We start from the raw sequence: 23,613 nt of genomic DNA, 5'->3' as shown, positions 1-23,613 counted from the left end.
CCAACCTCTTAACAGAATGAACTGGGTGCATTTTGTGACACCAACACCAGTGAGGTCTGTTTGGCATGGTTTGTACAGCTTGATGCCTCTCCTAATGCCAAACACATTACAGAGTGGACTGGGTGCTTTTCATGTAGCACCAGCGAGATCTTCTTTGCTTCAAAACAATCTGATTTATTTTGCTTTCTTTTGATGTTTTCATAACAAAATGTTAATCCTATACACAACCCCCAACCAGGATGACTGGCTTGTGTTAAGTATCCGTTTACGGTCGTGCCCACAGACAAGCAGTAGGCACCATTCTTTGTAACATTTGGAGGGAACTGCCCCTTCATAAGGATTCATTTCCTTATGTTTTGGGAAAAGAACAAATATCGCAAAATTCCAATTATTCCTTCTCCAATAGACTCGAGATTTCATGCTTACATAAGAAGTAGCTATTTGGTACTTGTATGTCACTTATATCCTTGTTAGACGTATTAAACCCACTTAATACCATTTCCTTCTTTTCTCTTATTACTACGAGCTGACACACTTTCTATTGATGGCTTTGGAAATGACGGTTGTTTGAAATTTCACTCAGTTTAACTATTTAAAAAATAGAGATTTAATGAATTTTATTTTTGTTACATTGATCCATTTTATTTTTGTCTTTTGAAATATAAGTTGCTCAGTTTTGTCATTGTTAACATGCCACAAATGCAAATATTTGTTCCATTTCTGTCAAAGTAATTTTTAAAATATCTTGTTACTAACTTCCACAATTTAGTAATACTGGCTTTACAGCCATAGTAGACCACCAAACTAGATGTTTTATCCTTCTACTTTCTGACCAATCCCAACAAACTTATTATGGTTAGCACACTGATCATAACTTCTGTTGACAAAATAAATCACAATTTACTGGTATTAAGTCAGTTGATTATAATCTCAAATAAAAATTGTCCTTGTTGCTCACAGTTTTAGTTCCTCCAACTCCCCATGGAGCTTCAGATAACAAAAGTTCTCCACCCAGCATGCTTGCAAGCCCAATTATGAGTCTGCTCCTAGGTTTGGCCTATGTCTGCCAGATCCTCCTCCACAGTCCTCCAGCAAGTTTTTCATATGCTTACTTCACCTCCTGCACTCCATCTCTGACTTCCACACAAAAAATACTATCATTGGTCTCATGGTGATAGTATCCTTTGGTCACTCAGCTTGGTGATTTCCATGACTCCATTCATTATTCCTGCAGAATCTTCTACATGAAACCTTTGGTAGCTGTTGACTTTTTCTGTTCAGAGTGTTTTTTAACCTATTATAGCTTTACTTGTGTTGAGTTTCACCATTCTGAAAGATAATTAGTTCACATTCTCTTGAAGTTTCTAAATTCTTATGACTTCAACATTATACATATATATGTATGTGTGTGTGTGTGTGTGTGTGTGTGTGAAGGCGCAATGGTCCAGTGGTTAGGGCAGTGGACTCGCAGTCGTAGGATCGCGGTTTCGAATTCCCAGACCGGGCATTGTGTGTGTTTATTGAGCGAAAACACCTAAAAGCTTCACAAGGCTCCATTCTTTCTCTCTTCTGTTGGCCTGCTCGCTTAGCCAGCGGGGTGGCGTCGTTCGAAGGTTAAAACAATGCGATCACATTGTGACCTGCGATGTGTAGCAACATCTGATTTATATATATGTACACACACACACTCTTCCAGTATAGTTGAGTGGTTATTACAGTACCTAGTAGTTTAATGGTTATGAGATGCAGAACAAGTGTTGGAGAGATTATGATAAACACAAACTTATATGATTTGCTTCCCAAGTATGTTTCACCATTGTGGTAACTTGCAACCTCAGAAGTGGGTGTTCCAAGTGCATTTTGATGCTCAACCACAGCAAATCACAAGGGAAGCACTTTATTGTTCTATGTTACACAGATCAAATACAGAGTTTGCAAATAACCACAGTTATAATATACACACACACATACATTCATACAAATACATGTGTGTGCGTATTGTGATCACTGCATTGTTATCAGCACCACAGTCATGATTAAGATTACATTTCACATATACCATATAAACACACTTCCAATATAAACTAATTTGATATCCTCATGATGCACAAATCACCTGATACTACCACTTATATAGGGAAAAAGTAGAACAATATTTTCACACAACCAAAGTAAACAGCATCACCACCACCATCATCATCATCATTGATTTTGTGTCTGCTTTTTCCATCCTGGCATGGATTTGTCAAAACTCCTCCTGATGCCAACTCTTGCATTATTCCATGCCTCTACACTTTGAACTGCTGCTAGACATTTTATTTAGGGGACACATAAATCAGTGAACATTGTAGAAACAGTCAATGCAAAGACACAAATACAAGCATGCATGTGTTTGACGTGCATGTGTGTGTATATATATATATAGGCATGGCTGTGTGGTAAGTAGTTTGCTTACCAACCACATGGTTCCGGTTTCAGTCCCACTGCATGGCACCTTTGGCAAGTATCTTCTACTATAGCCTCAGGCCAACCAAACCCTTGTGAGTGGATTTGGTAGATGGAAACTGGAAGAAGCCTGTTGTATATATATGCGTCTGTGTCTGTGTTTGCCACTGCTTGACAACCGATGTTGGTGTGTTTATATCCCCATAACTTAGCGGTTTGGCAAAAGAGACTGATAGAATAAGTACTGGGCTTACAAAGAATAAGTCCTGGGGTCAATTTATTTGACTGAAGGCAATGCTCCAGCATGGTCCACAGTCAAATGACTGAAACAAGTAAAAGAATAAAAGAATATATGTGTGTGCGTGTGTGTATATATATATATACACACACATACACATGTTTATATTTCACATGGGCATTACAAGAACTGGTTGTTCTTTCTTCTCAAATAAATTGCACTTCATATTCAAGGTCCCAATGAAGCTATAGGATGTTAATCAGGCACTAACCATGAGTCTGCTTCATCTTATAGCAGAAACAGCTGTAAGCTAATGAAGTTCATAACATAACCATTGTTTTTCCTGTGTCATCTCTTATCTATGTGTGTGATCCCACATCTAGGATGGTATTGCTGCTATACATACAGGGATCCTTCACCACATCCAGAGAAGGGACACTCAGATGATTAGAATTCAATCACCTGCCAACATGCTCCAGTCCCTCACCCATAAATATACTGTCTCTTCTCTCTCTCCTTTCTGTTGCAACTATGATGGCCTCTATTTTTCAGAGCTTACTTGGCTTTGTCCCTCCTTCAACAAGCATCCTTGAACCACTTGTTTTTCAGTCTTTTCGGTCTTGCTATATCCAAACCCCTTAGCTCTGCACTCGCTATTTTGCCCTATCCTCTCTCTCCCAGGAACATCATCCCTCTAAAATCTTCTCACTACTCACATCTTTCCTGCAAGTGTTTATCTACTGCTCTCAGAACCCTGTAAAGATCATGGACAATGTCTTTCTCAAGGCTCAACAAGTAATTTATATATACACGCACGCACACACATATACATACATACACACATATATATACGCGCGCACACACCACACACACACACACATATATAACAATTTAGCTAGGTGTAAAAATCACCTGAGGGATATTAAATATCTGAAGAATTTACTGGTTTATATTACCTATATAAATAAGAAATGGAAAACAAAACTATAAATTGAACAATTATAAATCCAATTCAGTTTAAATATTTTATACAAACAAATGACACATCTCATAAATTACAGCTGTTTCTGCTTCATTAATAAAACAAAGTTTTTCAAGAATAATCAAATCCATTTAAATATGTAATGATGCTTCATCAGATAGACATATCTGCTTAAATATTTGACATCTATATATACATAAGCATATATATACACACACACACACACTCATCATCATCATTTAACGTCCGCTTTCCATGCTATCATGGGTTGGACGATTTTGACTGAGGGCTGGCGAACCAGATGGTTGCACCAGGCTCCAATCTTTATCTGGCAGAGTTTCTACAGCTGGATGCCCTTCCTAATGCCAACCACTCCGAGAGTGTAGTGGGTGCTATATATACACATATATATATAAACGTATATACGTACATATTTATATATATATAATTAATTTTAAAAAAATGAAAAAACACAAGAAAAAAACAACAGCACAAGCACGTGGTGCATGTAAAATATTAAAAGATGCTCAGGGAAGGAAAGAAGGTTTTTTAACGTTTCGAGCAATGCTCTTCTTCAGAAACAGGAGACAGAGGAAAGTCCAAGGGAAATGGGGGGTAAAAAAATCGCCAACAATCCACATATAATTACATTTTGAAACTACATGTGGATTGTTGGTGATTTTTTCCCTCTGTCTTCCTTTTCTCTTGGACTTTCCCCTGTCTCCTGTTTCTGAAGAAGAGCTTTGCTCAAAACGTTAAACAACCTTTCTTTCCTTCCCTGAGTATCTTTTAATACTTTGCATGTACCACATCATCGCGTTTTTGTTTTTTATTTGCTGTGTTTTTTGCTTGGGGCGGGGGTTAACTATTTACCGCATGCTCTCACACAATAGAGGTGTTATTGTTTCATTTTTGACATGTAATACTGAAACACTCCTTAACCCTTTCGTTACCAAACCGCCCGAAAAAAATTTTGGTTAATGTGACCAAAACCGCCCGAATTTACCTATTAATATTTAAATGAGAATATCAGAGCAAATCTCTTTAGTACATTCGTGAAAACACGTATTATACTTCGTAAAGAGTTCTAACAAATTCTATCGTAAAATTTTGTTGTATACCCAATTGAATATTAGCTCATAACTCATTTTCTATAGCGATGTTTGAACAAAATTTTAATAATTTTATATTTTGTTGAATTTACCTGTATCTACCTGCAATTAGAGTCACTTTGTGACAAAAATTATAGTATAGAATTGGTTGAGAACATTTCATTAAATTATCTTCCAAAAATCAAATTAATATATTGATAAATAAAAAAGTTATAGTTGTTTAATGAAACCAGACTAAATTTATGATTACGTTAGAAATTAATTGAAACACATAAGGTGTGTATTTTGGTCAGAAATATAGTAACGAAAGAGTTAATCACACTTCCTTCACAGTATCCTGTCACTTATATTATGGCATTTGAACCTCAAGAGTATGCCCTGGCACTTGCAACTATCTATATCTCTCTCTTCCTTTACTCAGCCATCTCATTTATACTCTAATCCCCATTCCTTGTGAGTATGCCCAGCATTTTGCCACCATCACCATCCTGCGTCTCCCACTCTCTTTCTCCTTTCCTGCACTTCCCTCAGGTGGGCAACTGTGTATTTTCTTTGCGGTAGCACACCTGTTTCTGTCTTCATTCCTGATCTTCCTCTCTTTAGTCAGGTAACCTTGTACTTCCTCTATAGCAAGACACCTGTATCTGTCTCACTATAACCATTTCATCATCACCTCCTTCAATGCCTCCTCCTCTCTTAAAAGCTTTTGTCTTTTGCAAGGTCATGGTGACCCTGTCAGTGCAGGTGCCACTTAAAAGCACCCAGTCCACACTGTAAAGTATTTGGTGTTCGGAAGGATATCCATCTGTAAAAACCCTGCCAAAACTGACCTTGCCTGTGCTTGTGCATTGTTTTATATATATATATATACACACACATACAGAAGCGCAGGAGTGGGTGTGTTGTAAGTAGCTTGCTTACCAACCACATGGTTCCAGATTCAGTCCCGCTGCATGACACCTTGAGCAAGTGTCTTCTACTATAGCCTCGGACTGATCAAACCCTTGTGAGTGGATTTGGTAGAAGGAAACAACAGAAGCAGCATTAATACCAAAAGGCAATCTTTATATCCATCTTAATGTAGATGTCTAGTTGGAACACTGAATATTTTGTTATTAGGTTATATAGATGCTTGGTGCTTAAAAGCATACACATAATCCATAGAAGCCAAGAATCATCTGTTATGGGTGCCAGAGCTCCCATATCATGATTTCAATCTACTGAGCATAATCAGGAGGAGGTGTCCGTCACAAATAGCCTGCACCCTATCTGTACTGACCCCCTTCTCTCTCTCTCTCTCTCTCTCTCCTCTCTCTCTCTCTCTCTCTCTCTCTCTCCTGGACCACTTTTCTTTGCCACCCATCACCTACTCTTGCTATGTCTACTTCTGCTTTTGCCATTAGTCCTCTCTTTCCCCCCAGCCCCATGATTCTGTCTACTTTTGCTTGTTTCACTTGCCCATTCTGACCACCCTCCTCTACAGTCACATCATCTGAAGAAAAACATGCAAGTGAGAACATGTAGCATTGTGAGATCCCTTTAGTTTTGTCTCACTGAAGACTTATGAACCCCTCTAGTGCTGGTGCCAGCACTCAAGCATTGTCTGTAAAATGGTTGGTGATAGGAAGGGTATCCAGCTAAAATGATACATTTCAACACTCTAAGAGTAGTAAGCTCCCAGTAAGCAAGGATTTAGGCTGTGACAACCATGCCAACATGGAAAGCAAAAGTAAAATGATGATGTGTGTGTATGGCATGCTACCTTACAGTTTCCGTCTTCCAAATTTTACTCACAAGCATTGGTTGACCTGAAGCTACTGTAGAAGATACTTGCCAATAAAAATATAAACACCAGATGTACATAGATCAGAAGTAACATTTCCTAGACACATATGACATACACCAAAATATCTGTACAAAAACATATCTTCCCTACTAAGATGATTCTTAACTGACGTAAGACTCCATGTCCGGCACTAGTCGCCATGATAGATCGTTAGCCACTACACACATTTTTTTCTCTCCTTGTTTTTTCTGTGTACCTTTCTGCAGAAGAGCGTAGGCTCGAAACATAAAATACTTTTTCTATTCCTGAGCGTTATACTAATACATCTGTTTGTTTTGTACACCACCTGTCTTCATCTTTTGTTTTTTTCGTAAACTTTCCCTATATATACAACATCTATCTGACAACTTTTCAACTGCTCACATATATACTAATAAACTTAAATAAAGACAGCAGATATAATTATGAAATAGGAAGATGGCAACAGTTAATGATGAACCTTTTGTTTTCTTTCTTTTTTTATATTCAGTGATGAAGATCTATTACACGATGACATCTTGGGTATAAGTGCATTTCAAAGTTCTAAGGTAATTATTATTCTATTTTTAATCATTATCACCTTCTTAAGTTCCAATTATCCCATAATAAAATGTCACAGTGAGTGATGATATTCTACACAGCATAAACCTTTTCACCTTTGAATTTTCATTGTCTCTTTGAGGTTCCACATTCTGAGGCCCCACTTCATGGTTTCTTCCTTGATCATGTACAAAACACAATTTCTTACTTTTTAGAAGATATTTCATTATAAATTTATCCAAAAAAATTGTCTCATATATCCTGGGAGCTCCTCTATGCTGATGACCTTGTTCTTATAGCTGAATCCTACCAGAACTAGTAGCCAAGTTAGTAGCAGAGGTGGATGCTCCATGAGTGTAGCTATGAGAATAGGAATCAGCTGGACAAAGTTCAGAGAGCTTCTATTTCTGTTGGCAACAAAGGGCCTCTCCACCAGAGTGAAAGGCAGATTGTATGATGCCTGTGTGCGAACAACTATGTTACACACCAGTGAAACATGGGCTGTGACAGCTGAGGACATGTGTAGGCTTGAAAGAAATGAAGCCAGTATGCTTCACTGGATGTACAATGTCAGTGTGCATGTTGGACATAGTGTAAGCATCTTGAGAGAGAAGTTTGACTTAAGGGGCATCAGATGTGGTGTGCAAGAGAGACAACTGCACTGGTATGGTTGTGTGATGCGTATGGACGAAAACAGTTCTGTAATGAAGTGTCGATCTCTGTGGAAGGAACCTATGGTAGAGGTAGATCCAGGAAGACATGGATGAGGTGGTAGAGGCAATGACTGGTGATTGAGACCTTTTCGCGATATGCTGTGCTTGAGAACACTCGTCAAGCCAAGTGAAATCATAGTCGTGGCCAATGCTGGTGTCACATAACTGGCACGTAAAAGGCACCTTTTGAGCTTTGGGTCTCATGGAGGCAAAGTGGCCAATGCCAGTGGCATGTGAAAGTCACCTTTTGAATGTTGCTCCACATGGAGGCATTGATGAATGACCAAGACTTTTGGCACTATGTTGTGATTGAGAAAACCCATCAAGCCAAGTAAAACTGCAGTTGTGGCAAATACTGATGTTACACAAATGGCACCCATGCCAGTGGCATGTAAAAAACATCCATTATGTTCTTGGAGTGGTTGGCGTTAGGAAGGGTATCCTGCCATAGAAACCATGCCAAATCAGACTGGAGTGTGGTGCAGCTTTCCAGCTTGCTAGTCCTGGTCAAACCGTCCAACCCATGCCAGCATGGACAACGGACATTAAATGATGATGATGACAGCTGCCAACCATAAGGATCTTTAACATTATTTGATCTTTGTATACAATGTTCTCTTCTGCATTCTAGTATAAGTATTGTGCTGTCAAGAATTACTGGACAAATTTGTTTAATCAACATAAATTGAGACATAAAACTAAATAAACCATGTTTTAATTTACTAAGATATTTGATGTTAATTTACAAAGAAAAAATAAGTTAAAATATTCAAGATTTGTCTAAATTTAAAGAATTGTTTAACCTATGCTGAGCCCAGATTTGCAGGCATTGAAAGAAAGTAATCACTCTCGGTAAATTATCATTTCATGAAATCAATACGAGAATTAGTGGAAAAATAGAAGTCACTGAAAAGACCTAAAGAATGGTTTTAAAAACTCTAAATTTTGTGGTAATTATAATTTTAATCATCAGTATGCTGATAAAATACTTGACTTTCAAGAGAAACTTTAATATTGCAATTAAATTTGTATTTTGATAATTTATGTCTGAATTTGAACTTGTGAATATTTCTTCCTAGGAAAAAGAGGAGTCTGATGAAGAACTTGACGAAGATGCTTTACTTGGTAGTGATAACGAGTACAGTGAAACTACTAAAGAATCCACTGTTAAAGCTGAGAAGATTCCATCTACTAATGCTGCTGGTATCCCATCACAGACTTCATATCAGAGCCATCTAAAAAGAAGAGATGAACTTGAAATGGAAGAATATGAGCTGTTAGAGTAAGTATTCATAAGCCTCAGACTTTCTTGGCAGACACATTGCAACCTATACTGTGTTACTGATGCAAATATGAAAAACAGTGATGACTGTGGGAAATGATTTTAAATTTCATGTTGCAGAGTGTTGATTTGGCAGAATCAGAAGAGCATCGGTGTATAGTTATACCTTTCAGTGTATAGTTACATTCCTTTACATTCTGAATTCAGATCATGCCAAGGTCAACTTTGCCTTTCATCTGTCAGGCATCAACAAAATAAATACCAGCCAAATACTGAGTTGATTTCATTTACTGTAGCTCTCTCCCAAAATGTGTAAGCCTTATGCCAACGTAAGAAAGCATAAAGCAGCAAGCTGGCAGAAACGTTAGCCCGCCAGGCGAAATGCTTAGCAGTATTTTGTCTGCCGTTATGTTCCGAGTTCAAATTCCACCGAGGTCGACTTTGCCTTTCATCCTTTTGAGTCAATAAATTGAGTACCAGTTACACACTGGGGTCGATCTAATCAGCTTAATCCCTTTGTCTGTCCTTGTTTGTCCCCTCTACAAATAAATAAATAAATATATTTGCATGTTGATTTTGATGTATATTGGGTCATCCCATAAATAATGCGGTTTTTTTATACTTCTTTTATTTTTCAAAACTAAGATAAACAAAGTTCTTTTTTTAATCGAAAATATACTCTCCTTCATTTTCTACAATGTTCTTCTATCTATCTGGTAGACTTGCAAGGCCCCTCTTCCAAAATTCACTTGTCCATGACAAAAAAATACTCTTCAAGAACTGTTCTGACTTCGTCTACAGAATTCATACTTTTGCCATCCAAATGATTTTGAAGACTGTGGAATAAATGATAATCAGATGGGGCAATGTCTGGAGAATATGGTGGGTGTAGCATCGTTTCCCATTCAAACTGTTCCAGCCTTTGGAATATCATTCTCGCTGTATGTGACCAAGATTATCCTGATGGAAGAACACGTTTTGTCTTGAAACTGAAGATGGTCGTTTTTCTTCTAGCGCTGACTTGAATGACTAAATCCATGCTTCTCTGCTAGTTCCTTAACAGTTACAATGGGATTTTGTTCCACAAGGGTTTGCACAATGTCCTTGTCAAGCTATACAGATCTTCCAAGATGAGGCTCGTCTTCTAGGCTGTAGTTTTCAGCTCGGAATTTCTGGAACCACTGTTGACACTGGCTTATGCTTATTGTTCGATCCCCATATGCTGCATTAATATTCCTTGCACTTTCCATTGTGTTGTTGCCTTTATTAAACTCACAAAGCAAAACATACCAAATATGCTCCTTTGTTACTTCCATTATAACTTTAAAAAACTATATGTTAAAATCAAACTGCACTCTTCAAAACTTGCACTAAGAATAAGGACAAGTTAAAATTTTTACCTGCTTTTAATACAAGTTGATGCAGGTAGTTTATCCCATCCTTCTCTGACTTTTAGTTCATGCAGTTGAAAAAAAAAAACACATTCTTTATGGGATGACCCAAAGTGTATTTGTGTGTACTCTTGTCTAGATATGGATGGTTGTGAGTGAGTGTCATCATCATACAAGTGTGTTTGTTCATTTCCAGTCTTCTGTAAAAAAACATGCCTAGCTAGCTGAAAATATTCCCTGGCTTGGAAACAGTTGAGGATTGGCAACAGGTAAGGCATCCAGCTGTAGAAAATCTGCCTTCTTCCAACCCATGTAAGCATGAAAAGGTAGATATTAGAACAATGTTGATAGTAATGTTGTTATCAAGTGATTAAATTAACTATTCAGCTGGTGAATCATGAGTTTGTATCCTAGTTAGATAGTCGCCACCCTTGATATAGGTTTTTACTCATGGAAAGATTTAATCATCATCATCGTTTAACATCCGTTTTCCATGCTAGCATGGGTTGGATGGTTCAACCGGGGTCTGGGAGGCCAGGAGGCTGCACCAGGCTCCAGTCCGATCTGGTAGTGTTTCTACAGCTGGATGCCCTTCCTAACGCCAACCACTCCATGAGTGTAGTGGGAGCTTTTTACATGCCACCAGCACAGGGGCCAGGGTAGGCTAGCAAACGGCCATGAACGGTTGATGCTTTTACGTGTCACCGACACAGACGCCAGTCGAGGCGGCGCTGGCATCTGCCACGTTCGGACGGTGCTTTTTATGTGTCACCGGTACGGGTATCTCAACTACAATTTCCATTTGATTTTCATTTTGATGTTGGTGTTGACGTACTTGACTCAATAGGTCTCCTCAAGAAAAGCGGGTCACTCTACAATCCAAGGTTAGCACAGCAGGCCGTCCTGCAAGCCAATTGCAAACTTACAAAATACTTGTCAATTACACAATATTTTCACACACTACATTGTGCTAGTGTATCGTTTCATTCTAGTTAAATGACCTTGACCAAAGATATTTGATTACAAATTTAGTATGTGAACTAAATATTGTTGAATGCTCTTGACTATCTTCAACTCTCATATAAAATTGTCATATAAAAATATATTTAGATATATCTGTGTTAAAAATAAACTTGATGAAATTACCCTATTAGCCTAATTTCATTAAATGAATTTTTGCATTTCATAGGTTAAACAATTTTTTTTCAATGGCAAAATCAGTAGAATGTCGAACAAAAGCTTCACAAGTATTTAATTAAGTTGAGTTCAAATCCCACCAGAACAACTTGGACTTTCATCTTTCTGGAATTGTAAATAAATACCAGTCAGTTTCTGGAGTTGAAATAATTGAATATGCCCCTTCCAAAATGTTGACTTGTGTCCAAGAAATCATTGTTTGTTATTTCATTTAGTGACTTCAGTCATTGTTTTAGTATAATTTTAATATGGCTATATGTTAGCAGTTTTACTCACTCAAGCACCCAGTTGCAAGATTATTGTTTGTTTATTTATTTTGGTGCATGTGTGTAATTAGAAAATTTCATTATCATCAAAATCTTGATCTCTTCTCATAAAACCCTTAAACTGCTGATTCCCAACCATGTAATCTTGGATTCAGTCCCACTGCATGGTACCTTGGACAAATGTTTTCTACTATAGCTCCAGACCAACCAAAGCTTTGTGAGTGAATCTGGATGATGGAAACTGAAAGAAGCCTGTTGTATACACATCTGTGTGTGTGTATGTGTTCATGCATATCCATGCATACCTTTGTCTTGACATCACTTGATAGTTGTAAATAAGCATCATCATTGTACAGTCAATGTTCATTTCCAGTCTTCTGTGAAAAACAGGGCATGAGAAAACATTACCTTGCTTGGAGACAAGTGAGGGTTTAAAACAGGAAAGGCATCCTTCTGTAGAAAGTCTATCTCAACGAATCTTGTATGACCCATGCAAGCATGGAAAAGCACACTTGAAATAATGATGATGTGAGGAGGCCTACTGTCTCTTTTGATGATGTTCTAAGTGCCTGCAGTGATGTTTTTCATTGGTAGTATTTATGTATTAAGGAATCAAGAGCCCTACTTAACCTCCATCAAAAGTTAGAGGTTAGAAAAAGACTAGAGGAATTTTTCAGACCAAGTAGAACTGCTTTTATTTGTTACCAGATGATAATCAAGACTTAGTAGAACTAAGTTGATGTTGTAGCCACAGGTCAACCCTGATCAAGCAAACCTTGGCTCAGTCCCCAGACTTACCAGCTCCTGTCAAACTGTCCAAACCATGCCAGCATGGAAGATAAACATAAAATGGTGATGATAGTGATCTTCATCATCAGTCTGGTTTTTTTTTTTTTTATTTTTCTGTATTGGTTTTACTGGTATGAAATTCATAAAGAACCATTGCCAAAAAAAAGCAATTATATTTCTAACCCTAATTTTAGAGTTCCTTCTGATGCTGATTTTGAGGGTGAAGATGTCATTGAAGTTGCTGATCCTTCTGAGTTAGATGGCTTTGAGACTGGACAAGGGAACCTTACAGAGGTGAGTCATTAGTTTTTATTTATTTCAGCATTTGTAAAGTGTTTCCAAAAATGAAATAATTGTCTTCACTTATGTTGATGTTACTATAAAGACAATACTATGAAATTATACTTTAATTATTATTCTGAACACAATGTGGACCTCTCTTTTCCTTTTCTTTCTTTTTGCTGCTGTTGCTCTATTTAGTATAAGCATTTCTTTCACTCTCTTAGCTCATGATAAAAAGTTAAGTTGGTGTTGTAGCCACAGGTCAACCTTGATCAAGCAAACCTTTAATTGATGGCATTACCTCTGTGTTCATCTCATCTTTTCAGATACAGTGTTATCTAAGACAGCATTGTTCATTTGTCCTGTCTTTTTTGTAAAGTGGTAGGATGGGATTTGTAGGAGATTGGCTGCTATATCCAGCAGGTTGTGAGATCAAATAGAGGTGGAATTGGAATGAATAAATGGCAATTGATGAAGCTTTGACTAGCTTACAACTTGTATTCTTATGAAGTAATTTTTGCTTTATTTGAAATTTTTGGTGGCTGTGTGGTAAGTAGCTTGCTTACCAACCACATGGTTCCAGGTTCAGTCCCACTGCATGGCACCTTGGGCAAGTGTCTTCTACTATAGCCTCGGGCCGACCAAAGCCTTATGAGTGGATTTGGTAGATGGAAACTGAAAGAAGCCCGTCGTATATATGTATATGTATGTTTGTGTGTCTATATTTGTCCCCCCAACATCGCTTGACAACTGATGCTGGTATGTTTACGTCCCCATAACTTAGCAGTTCAGCAAGAGAAACTGATAGAATAAGTACTAGGCTTACAAAGAATAAGTCCTGGGATCGATTTGCTCGACTAAAGGCTGTGCTCCAGCATGGCCGCAGTCAAATGACTGAAACAAATAAAAGAATAAAAAGAAAGAATATCAATCATCTTGATGTTTATTCCAATGTAAGAATGAATACTTTGTCATTCTCTTAGTTTTTTTCTTGGTCTTATATTAAGTGAAGGCACATGGCTTTGTGGCTAAGGTATTTTACTCTCAATCACAAGATTCTAGTTTCAATTCTTGGACCAGGTGGTGTGTTGTGTTCTTGAGCATGACACTTCATTTCACTTTGCTCCAGTCCATTCGGCTGTAAATGAATAACTCTATGACTGATTGGTGTCCTTGTTCAGGGAGAATGTTGGGATCTCAGTCATGGAAATCTGTCATGGAAACTGGGTAACCAGCTCTATGAGTTCTACAACTGAAGACAGTAATGACCAGGATTTCATAATGTCACATTAAGCCAGAGTAATTTTCTTATTCTAAACCAGTGGTTCTCAACCCTGGAGGTTCACGCAAGCAAAATAGTAAATGAGGATCTGCAGTAATATTTTAGGGTCCATGGAAACGTTTTGCTTTAGATGTATTTATTGCAAGAAACAGCTAGGTTTCTTTCTCTAACATTTTATGTAGTTCAACTTACACAAGGGAATGGATGATAAACAAAAATAGGGATTTTGAAAGAAGTGTTTGTGAAACTAGATTTTAATGGGGACCCACCAGAATAATATAATAATCAAAGAGGTCCCTAGGCTAAAAATGGTTGTGAAGCATTGCTCTAAACTGTTCTTAGCTATTGAGATAAATCAGGGGTAGACAGAGAGTATTAAGGGCTCTCAGGCATAACTGTTTATCGGACCCCTTTGAATGTGTGTTTTAGTAGAGTTAACATGTAGAGTGCAGGCTCCTCGGAGCTCCAGGCCCTAGGGCAGAGTCTGATTGACCAACAGCTCAGCCTGCTCCTGAGGTAAATAGATTAATCTAAACTTGAATATTATAACATGAATTATGAAACCTATTTCTCACTACACAGGATGGAAATGCTGAACATTTTGCTGCTTCGAACATCAGTGGACAATCAATCAGTGAATTAGGTACTGAAAGCTATAACCATCCTGTTAATGATTATGAATCATTCCAAAGCCAAGAAGAAGACTACGAGGTATGTAATTTTTTTTATATACTTTTACCTTTCGCTGCTAGGAATTAATCTTTAATACTGTTTAGTAGTAAATCGAAATCAAATTCGATGACTGGCATCCATGCCAGTGGAGCACTAAGAGCACCATCCAAGCGTGATCGTTGCCAGAGCGGCTAACTGGCTTCCGTGCCGGTGGCACATAAAAAGCACAATTCGAGCGTGATCGTTACCAGCGTCGCCTTACTGGCATGTGAAAAAGCATCCGAGCGAGGTCATTGCCATTGTCACTGGACTGGCTCCTGTGCAGGTGGCACGTAAAAAACACCATTTGAGCGTTGCCATTGCCAGTACCGCCTGACCCATCAGTACTTTAATAATAAATCAAACCATGTGGCCTTCTGTTAAGGTTGTTGAGCTCATAATCATCAGGTTATGAGTTCAATTCTAGTACTGGGCAACATGCTATATCCTCGAGTAAGGCACTTTGTTTCATGTCATTCCAATTTACTCAGCTGAAATGAGTAACAACCGAATGCTAATGTAAACCTAATCTCCTGTCTTTCACAACCTGAGGGCTAAGAGTGTGTCTTTGTTTGCTCACGATTGTATAGGCACCTTAAACAACTATCAAAAGCACAGCATATGCTACCAAATCTTAACTGCTTGGAAGTAGTGGCAACCATTGTGTGTGTGGGGGGGGGGGGCTTTTGATTTTTTTTTTTTTTATACTTGTCATGTACTTTGAAATCTTTGCTTCACTGATAGTCATAAAACCAAATATGTCCAGAGTTCTCTCCCATACTTTTTCTGAAATGGGAATATAATGGCTATTTTTACTTAGTTGTTTCTTTGTAACATAATCATAATCATTCCTAGATAACTTTTTAATGCTACTTGCAATATGTGTGTGTGTGTGTGTGTGTTGATGCTATGATATAAATTCATTCTGTCACTGAGTTTAGTTTATATGACACAAGTAATAAATGAATCAACTAATACCAGTCATGAATCTGCAACATCTGTAGAGAGAACTGAAGAATTTAACACATATAATATATATAATATATATATATATATATATATATATATTTCCCTTCTTGGGACACAAAACTCTACTTGTGAAGACGTGTTGAGGCAAGTGAGGATCAGAATCGAAATCGATCAATGGAAATTGCGGATGTGCTACCAGTGCCGGTGGCATGTCGAAACTCTGCTTGTGAAGACCCATTGAGGCAAGTGAGGATCAGAATCGAAATCGATCAATGGAAATTGCAGATGTGTTACCAGTGCCGGTGGCATGTAAGAGAACTTTCCGTTTCGCGACCGTTGCCAGCACCGCCCCGTTTCGTGTCCGTTGCCAGCCTCGCCTGGCCCTCGTGCCGGTGGCACATAAAAAGCACCATCCGTTCGTGGCCGTTTGCCAGCTCTGTCTGGCACTAGTGCGGGTGGCACGTAAAAAGCACCCACTACACTCATGGAGTGGTTGGCGTTAGGAAGGGCATCCAGCCGTAGAAACACTGCCAGATTTGACTGGGCCTGATGAAGCCTTCTGGCTTCACAGACCCCAGTAGAACCGTCCAACCCATGCTAGCATGGAAAACGGACGCTAAATGATGATGATGATATATATATATATATGTGTGTGTGTGTTTGTGATGGATACAGGTTTCAAAGAAAAAAGACTACATGTGGTATAAATAGGGGTAAAGTAAAAAGAAACAAAGTAAATGCATTCTAGGTATAAAAGTATTATGGTTCAATATAGAAAGCCATACTGGTTTCATCATCACTCTTCACTGACTTTGAATCAACAGTCAGTGAACAGCAATGACGAAACCAGTATGACTTTCTATGTTGACTCATAATAATGACTTTTATACTTCTTAATTCCACCTCAGATCATTTATTTGTATGTATATATCTTGGTTTTTATATAAAGTGTGCATTTTCTTTGTTTCTTTTTACTTTTCCCCTATATATATGCTTGGGATCAAGTTGAAATGGTATACATAACAATAGAGGAAACAGCCACTTGAACTTATGGCTTTGTTATTAAAGTAGAAGTGGGCTGTGGAATTCTAGGGGTGGTTTTTTTCTATACTAGAAGATTTAAGCAAGAAATATTTAAATAAAATTATTTCTGAACTGCACCATCAAATGTGAAAATATTGTTAACGTTTTATGTAAATTTCGTTTGTTACAGGACAAAACTATTAAAGGCTTTGAGGAGAGCAGTGAGAGTGAAGACGAGGAGAAAGGACGAGGCCGTTTCATCAGCGAACGCTCTAACATTATCTCTATTGCAACTACTAAGCCTAAAACAAGGACAGACATTCCAGATACATTGGGTAATTTAAAAAATTTTTTTTCTGTAAACTTATGTTGGTTATCATAATTCTGCTGGCATGGCTGTGTGGCACATAAGCTCATTTTGTAACCATGTGGTTTCAGGTTCGGTCCTATTGTGTGGCAACTCAGGCAAGCGTCTTCTACTATAACCCCAGACTAACTAATGCCTTGTGAATGAATTTGTGGAAAACTATTATCTGTGTGTGTCTGTGTGTCCATTGTTTGTTCCCCATCACTGTTTGATGACTTGGATTGTTTATGTCCCTATAACATAGTGGCTTGGCAAAAGAGATAAATGAGACAAGTACCAGGCTTAAGAATAAACACAGGGCTTGATTTGTTCAACCAAACCCTTCAACACGGTGCCCCAGCCATTTACAAATTGGTCACAGTCAAATGACTGAAACAAGTGAAACAAAAGATTTCTTGAATAGTTAAAATGTTAGCCACATGATCATGAGATCTGGGGTTCCATCCCAGTGCATGGCATCTAGGGCAAGTGTCTTCTACCATAACATTCAAGTCAGTCCAAGTTTTAGGATGGACATTGAGTAGGCAGAAATTGTAGAAGCCAGTTGGATGTTCATTAGCTGTAAAGCTGGTTCTGCCTGAGAATTATGTTACATGTACAAGTGTCTGTGGAATACTCAGCCACCACTGAGTAGCAAGTTCAGTCGATTGAATATCTGGCATACTGTCAAAAAAGGGATAAAGCACCTTCTCAAGTCATAGACACATAGGACCTTTTCGCAGATTCTCTGGCATAAATACTTCCTTCTGGACAGTCAGTCACATGGTTACTTATCTTTGCCAACTGAGTGGGCTGAAGTAATGTGAAATGAAATGTTTTGCTCAAGAATAACACATCACCCAGTCCAGGAATTGAAACCACAATCTTACTGATCACGACTCCAACACCTTAACCATTAAGTCATGCACTGCCAATCACTGTCAAAACTGACATGCTATACATTTAAACTTGTAAATTGGCAGGACAAATCATGCCCAATTCTGAGCCTCTTTCGTGGACGGTCTGGTGGTGGTGGTGGTGGGGGGTGACATAAACTCTGCAATTTCCTATAATCCCCAGCATCATCATAGGTTGGACAGTTTGACTGAGGACTGGCAAGCCAGGAGGCTGCACCAGGCTCCAGTTTGAACTGACAAGGTTTCTGCAGCTAGATGCCATTCCAAACACCAACCACTCTGAGAGTTTAGTGGGTGCTTTTTATGTGCCGCCAACACAGGAGCCAGTCAGGTGTCACTGGCATCAACCACAAATAGTGCTTTTTACTTGCCAGTCAGGCAGCACTGGCATCAGTCACACTTGAATGGTGCTTTTTACATGTCACCAGCACAGGAGCCAGTCAGGCAGCACTGGCATCAACACACTCGAATGGTGCTTTTTATGTGTCACCAGCATGGGAGCCAGTCAGGTAGCACTAGCATCAACCACATTCGAATGGTGCTTTTTATGTGCCAGTCAGGTAGCACTGGCATCAACTATGCTTGAATGATGCTTTTTACCTGCCACCAGCACGGGTGTGAGTCGGACAGCATTGCCATTGGCCTTACTTGAACATTGCTTTTTACATGCCACCAGCACGAGTGCCAGTCAGGCGACCACTGGCTGCCTTTTATGTGACCAATTTGTAAACGGTAGGTACAGTAAAGTAGATAATATAGAGCATTTCTAGTGTTTAAGTTGTATTATAAACGTTTTGCTTTACAATTTCTGTTTTTGCTTCTGTAAGATTTCAGGCTTGATCCAAACATCCATGTTTATCCTTTGCTATTTTTTATTTTATTTTAAAATCTTAAGAAATATATAATTAACTTAGATATTTTAGGCGCAGGAGTGGCTGTGTGGTAAGTAGCTTGCTAACCAACCACATGGTTCCGGGTTCAGTCCCACTGTGTGGCATCTTGGGCAAGTGTCTTCTGCTATAGCCCCGAGCCGACCAATGCCTTGTGAGTGGATTTGGAAGACGGAAACTGAAAGAAGCCTGTCGTATATATGTATATGTATATATATGTGTGTGTTTGTGTGTCTGTGTTTTTCCCCCTAGCATTGCTTGACAACCAATGCTGGTGTGTTTACGTCCCCGTCACTTAGCGGTTCGGCAAAAAGAGACCGATAGAATAAGTACTGGGCTTACAAAGAATAAGTCCCGGGCTTACAAAGAATAAGTTCTTGGGTCGATTTGCTCGACTAAAGGCGGTGCTCCAGCATGGCCGCAGTCAAATGACTGAAACAAGTAAAAGAGTAAAGAGTAAGAGTATTTTAGTTAATGATTCTTTGTAAGACGTATATAAATGTATTTTCACAATCATTCCACGTTAATCATCAAAATTCTAATAATCTAATGATTTTCTTTTCACACTAATTCAGAGATAAGTGAAGAACAACAAGCACAAATTGATCAATTTTTAAATGAGCGAAATCGTCGTGGTGGAAGGCGTGGTTACCGCGGAGGGCATGATAACAGAGTGCATGCCAGACAAGCAACGTACAATACTTGGACAAGTAATACCACTGCTTCCAACATGCAACCACCTTCACATCTGACTGACAAGAGACCTGGTGGTTATAAAGTCCAGAGCAATCCAAACATAACTGTTGCTGAGACTGAAGTCTACCCCATCACAATAACAGGAAGAGGAAGTTACAATCAGCATCACACTGCAAATCAACCTCACCTACAACAGCAACAGCAGCAGCCACAGCCCCAAGCACAACAGCAGCAACCACCACCACCACAACAACACATCTATCATCATCAGCAGCAGCATCACCACCAACAACAACAGCAACACATACCACAGCAACAACACCATCACCCTCAAGTTCCCCAGCATCCCCCTCCATCTCCTAATCCTGCTTCTACTCCTCAGGTAATGCATCATCCAAGCCATATGTATCAGCAACCACAGCCGCAGCATCCGAGTGTAGTAACCAATCAACCCCAGTCTGCAGTCCCTCACCATTACACCCAGCCGGTGTCTATGACGTCATCAGCTCCTTTAGCAGCACCTCCATCAGTTGTGATGGCCCCTACCAATAGTAACCCTTCACAACAACAAGGACGTAAAATACTCATTAATCCACATTTCCGTGGAGCTAAGCTTGAAAGCCAACCGCCTCCTGTGATACCATCATCATCTGCTATTGCATCTACTCCAATGCTTCAACAACCACAGCAGAGACATCGACATTACCAACCAGTTACGCAGCAGGTATTTCACACTTGTTACCCAATGCATTTTGCTCTTACTTTTCAGTTTGAAAAATGCTCTTGTTGCAGCTTTGGTTATGTAGCTTCAATTGCTTTTGTTTTCATGTTTTGGGTCACCAGTAGTTTGCGAGATTACAGTTCAGGATTTACTGAAGAAATTGGCAAAAGTTCCATTTTCACTGTTTGCACAAGGTACATTACTCTGCTTGTCTCAATTTTGCTAACATACACACACACAGAGATTTTACCACCAAAGATTAGCTGAGAGAATGGCATCATATATGATTGATTGCTGCAACAATTTCCCCATCATAGAATAATTAATATAACATGAACTATCAAGTGAACCTCTACATAGGTGCAGACATGGCTGTATGATGAATTTCTGGGTTCAGCGAAGCCTTGTGAATAGATTCGGTAGATGGAAACTGAAAGAAGCCCTTTATGTATGAATATATATATATATATTACTGATGTCACATGCTTGATGTATGTTTTTTGTCTATACACTTAATAGCTGGGGAATTTCATCCAAGGTCAATCCCTTTAAAATATCGAGTGTTAAAAAACACAAGGCCTCAAAACCAGGCGAAACGAATTGCTCCTTAGGGGTAAGAAAATGGTGGATATTGATCTTTCACTGTTATTTCAGCTCAACACCACTATATACTTGAGTCATCCTCAAAACGAATTCAAATCGCTGGTCTGAGGTATAAATGCAAATAGTGTAAAAATCTATCTGCTGAAGTGCTCCAGTGCTGCACAAGTAAAACAAAATTAAATTTTGAATTAGAAACAGCTCTACTAATGAAAACATTACCAATGTCCACATACTTAATGTATGTGCTTTTCTTATAAGCTTAAGAGTTTTGAGAATAAACTTCCTACCCAAGATATGCAATGTGCTTCACTGTTAATTTTCCTTGATCTAGTTAATTGATCCCCTCTTTATACTATATATATGTACATGATGGAATATATTGTGAACAACAAATGAGGGTTCAGTAAAATAAAGTGTTAATCATGTTCTATGGGCACAAATGTGTCTTTTGAGGCCTGCTGCTGTCTTGCAAACTTTATGGCAAAAGGAACAAGTTGAGGACTCAGTTTGCTTGAGTGTGAGTGGATCATTCAGTATGTGTTTTTTTTTTTTTTTTGAGTTGACTGCAAGGCCTGCTTTGCTTCATGCCACAAATCCTCAATGACAGGTAAAGTTTTCATTTAAAAGAGTAGCGTTTTGACAGCATGCCTTCATGCTTGCACGAATTTGGTCTTAATGTTGGAGCCAACTTTGCTCAAATCTTTGAATTGAAGAGAAACAGGATTGGTGACAGGTCCTGCATTCTTATTTCTTTATTGCCCACAAGGGGCTAAACATAGTGGGGACAAATAATGACAGACAAAGGGATTAAGTCAATTACATTGACCCCAGTGCGTAACTGGTACTTAAATTATCGACCCCGAAAAGATGAAAGGCAAAGTCGACCTCGGCGGAATTTGAACTCAGAACGTAACGAAAGACGAAATACCAGTGAGCATTTCGCCCGGTGTGCTAACGTTTCTGCCAGCTCGCTGTCTGCATTCTGATGCTTTGTTTTCCCAGGAAGAAAAGGGGATGTTGCATCACTTCAGATTAATTTGTATGTATAGGTGTGTGTGTGTTTGTGTCTCCTTCTCTTCATGTCACTTGATAGTTGTAAATGATTGTCACTGTCATACAAGCTGTGTCATTCATTTCCCATATTTTGCAAAAAGATATTTGACCATGAGGAAATTTTTCCTTTCTTGGTAATGTGTGGGTTGGTGACAGGAAGGGCATCTGACTGTCAAAAATCTGCCTCAGTAGTTAACTCCATCCAACCCATGCAAGCATGGAAAAGTAGGCATTAAAATAATAAAGAAATAACGATACCCATGTTGGTGGCACGTAAAAAGCACCATCTGAACGTAGCCAATGCCAGCGCCACCTTGACTGGCTACCATGCCAGTGGTACATAAAAAGCACCAACCAATCGTGGCCATTGCCAGCCTCCTCTGGATCCTGGGCTGGTGGCATGTAAAAAGCACCCACTACACTCACAGAGTGGTTGGCGTTAGGAAGGGCATCCAGCTGTAGAAACACTGCCAGATCGGACTAGAGCCTGATGCAGCCTTCTGGCTTCCCAGACCCCGGTCAAACCGTCCAACCCATGCTAGCATGGAAAATGGACATTAAACGATGCTGATGATGATGTTGATGTTTTGATTTCTTTCAACAGACTAGTTATGTCCAGCCTAATCCTGCTGAAGCTTGGCCTCCTGCAGCAGCACCACAAGCACCCCAACAACATTCTTATGCTCCAAATACCCAACCAATGATGCATCCCCAGACACACTACACTCCTGTTTCACAGCCATATCAAGGTTAGTAGCCTTTTTTGTTTTAAATTTTGAATTCAAACTTTATGCTTTGTTCAAGTTCTGTCTAGATTTTCCTTGTGTTTTCTATTATTATTACTACTATTACTTCAATAGATTCTGCTCCCACCTACTGTCACACAATTCAACTCTAGTATCTAACTTTCCAGATGAATTATTAATCCCGTTACTTTAAGCTCCTTTTCCCCCAAATGTCATCCATCTAGAATAGTCATGGGCAAACTGCAGCCCATGGGACTTTGTGCGTGGCATGCCTAAATGAAAAATTAACTTGAAGTTTTTTTAATATTGCAGCCCACCTGATGATGAGCAGTATCTCATGTGGCCCACTTCTCGAAAAGGGGTGCCCACGTCTGATCAAGATCTTTCTACTTGCCCACGTTTTCTTTCAATAGTTTTAACTGTCCCATTCTGATGCTAGCCTCAGTCATGTACTTGTTAAATTGCCCCTGCTGATTATCAGAAATATTATAACAGATCATGTCAAATAATTTGCTACTCATAACTATTTTGTAATATTTCTAGAGGTTATTTAGTTTTGAAAATAAACAGTGGACAAAGCCAACATCTGTTTGT

The 23,613-nt window shown here is 38.9% G+C and overlaps 1 protein-coding gene across 2 annotated transcripts in view; it reads left to right on the top strand.

Moving 5' to 3' along the window:
• The window catches only part of LOC115215009 (RNA-binding protein 33-like), a 57,959-nt gene that overhangs the window by 6,876 nt on the left and 27,470 nt on the right, over positions 1-23,613 (top strand). For both annotated transcript variants that reach the window (XM_029784134.2, XM_029784125.2), the window contains exons 3-9: positions 7,093-7,150; positions 8,935-9,137; positions 12,975-13,074; positions 14,927-15,055; positions 17,238-17,382; positions 19,776-20,620; positions 22,878-23,022. In XM_029784134.2, the coding sequence (XP_029639994.1) occupies positions 7,093-7,150; positions 8,935-9,137; positions 12,975-13,074; positions 14,927-15,055; positions 17,238-17,382; positions 19,776-20,620; positions 22,878-23,022 (1,625 nt within the window). The remainder of the gene's footprint in view (positions 1-7,092; positions 7,151-8,934; positions 9,138-12,974; positions 13,075-14,926; positions 15,056-17,237; positions 17,383-19,775; positions 20,621-22,877; positions 23,023-23,613) is intronic.

This window comes from Octopus sinensis, linkage group LG1 (genome assembly GCF_006345805.1).
Source record: "Octopus sinensis linkage group LG1, ASM634580v1, whole genome shotgun sequence".
Classification (NCBI taxonomy): Eukaryota; Metazoa; Mollusca; class Cephalopoda; order Octopoda; family Octopodidae; genus Octopus; species Octopus sinensis.
The sequence above is the reverse complement of the archived record's forward strand: the minus strand, read 5'-3'. Positions and strand labels throughout refer to the sequence as shown.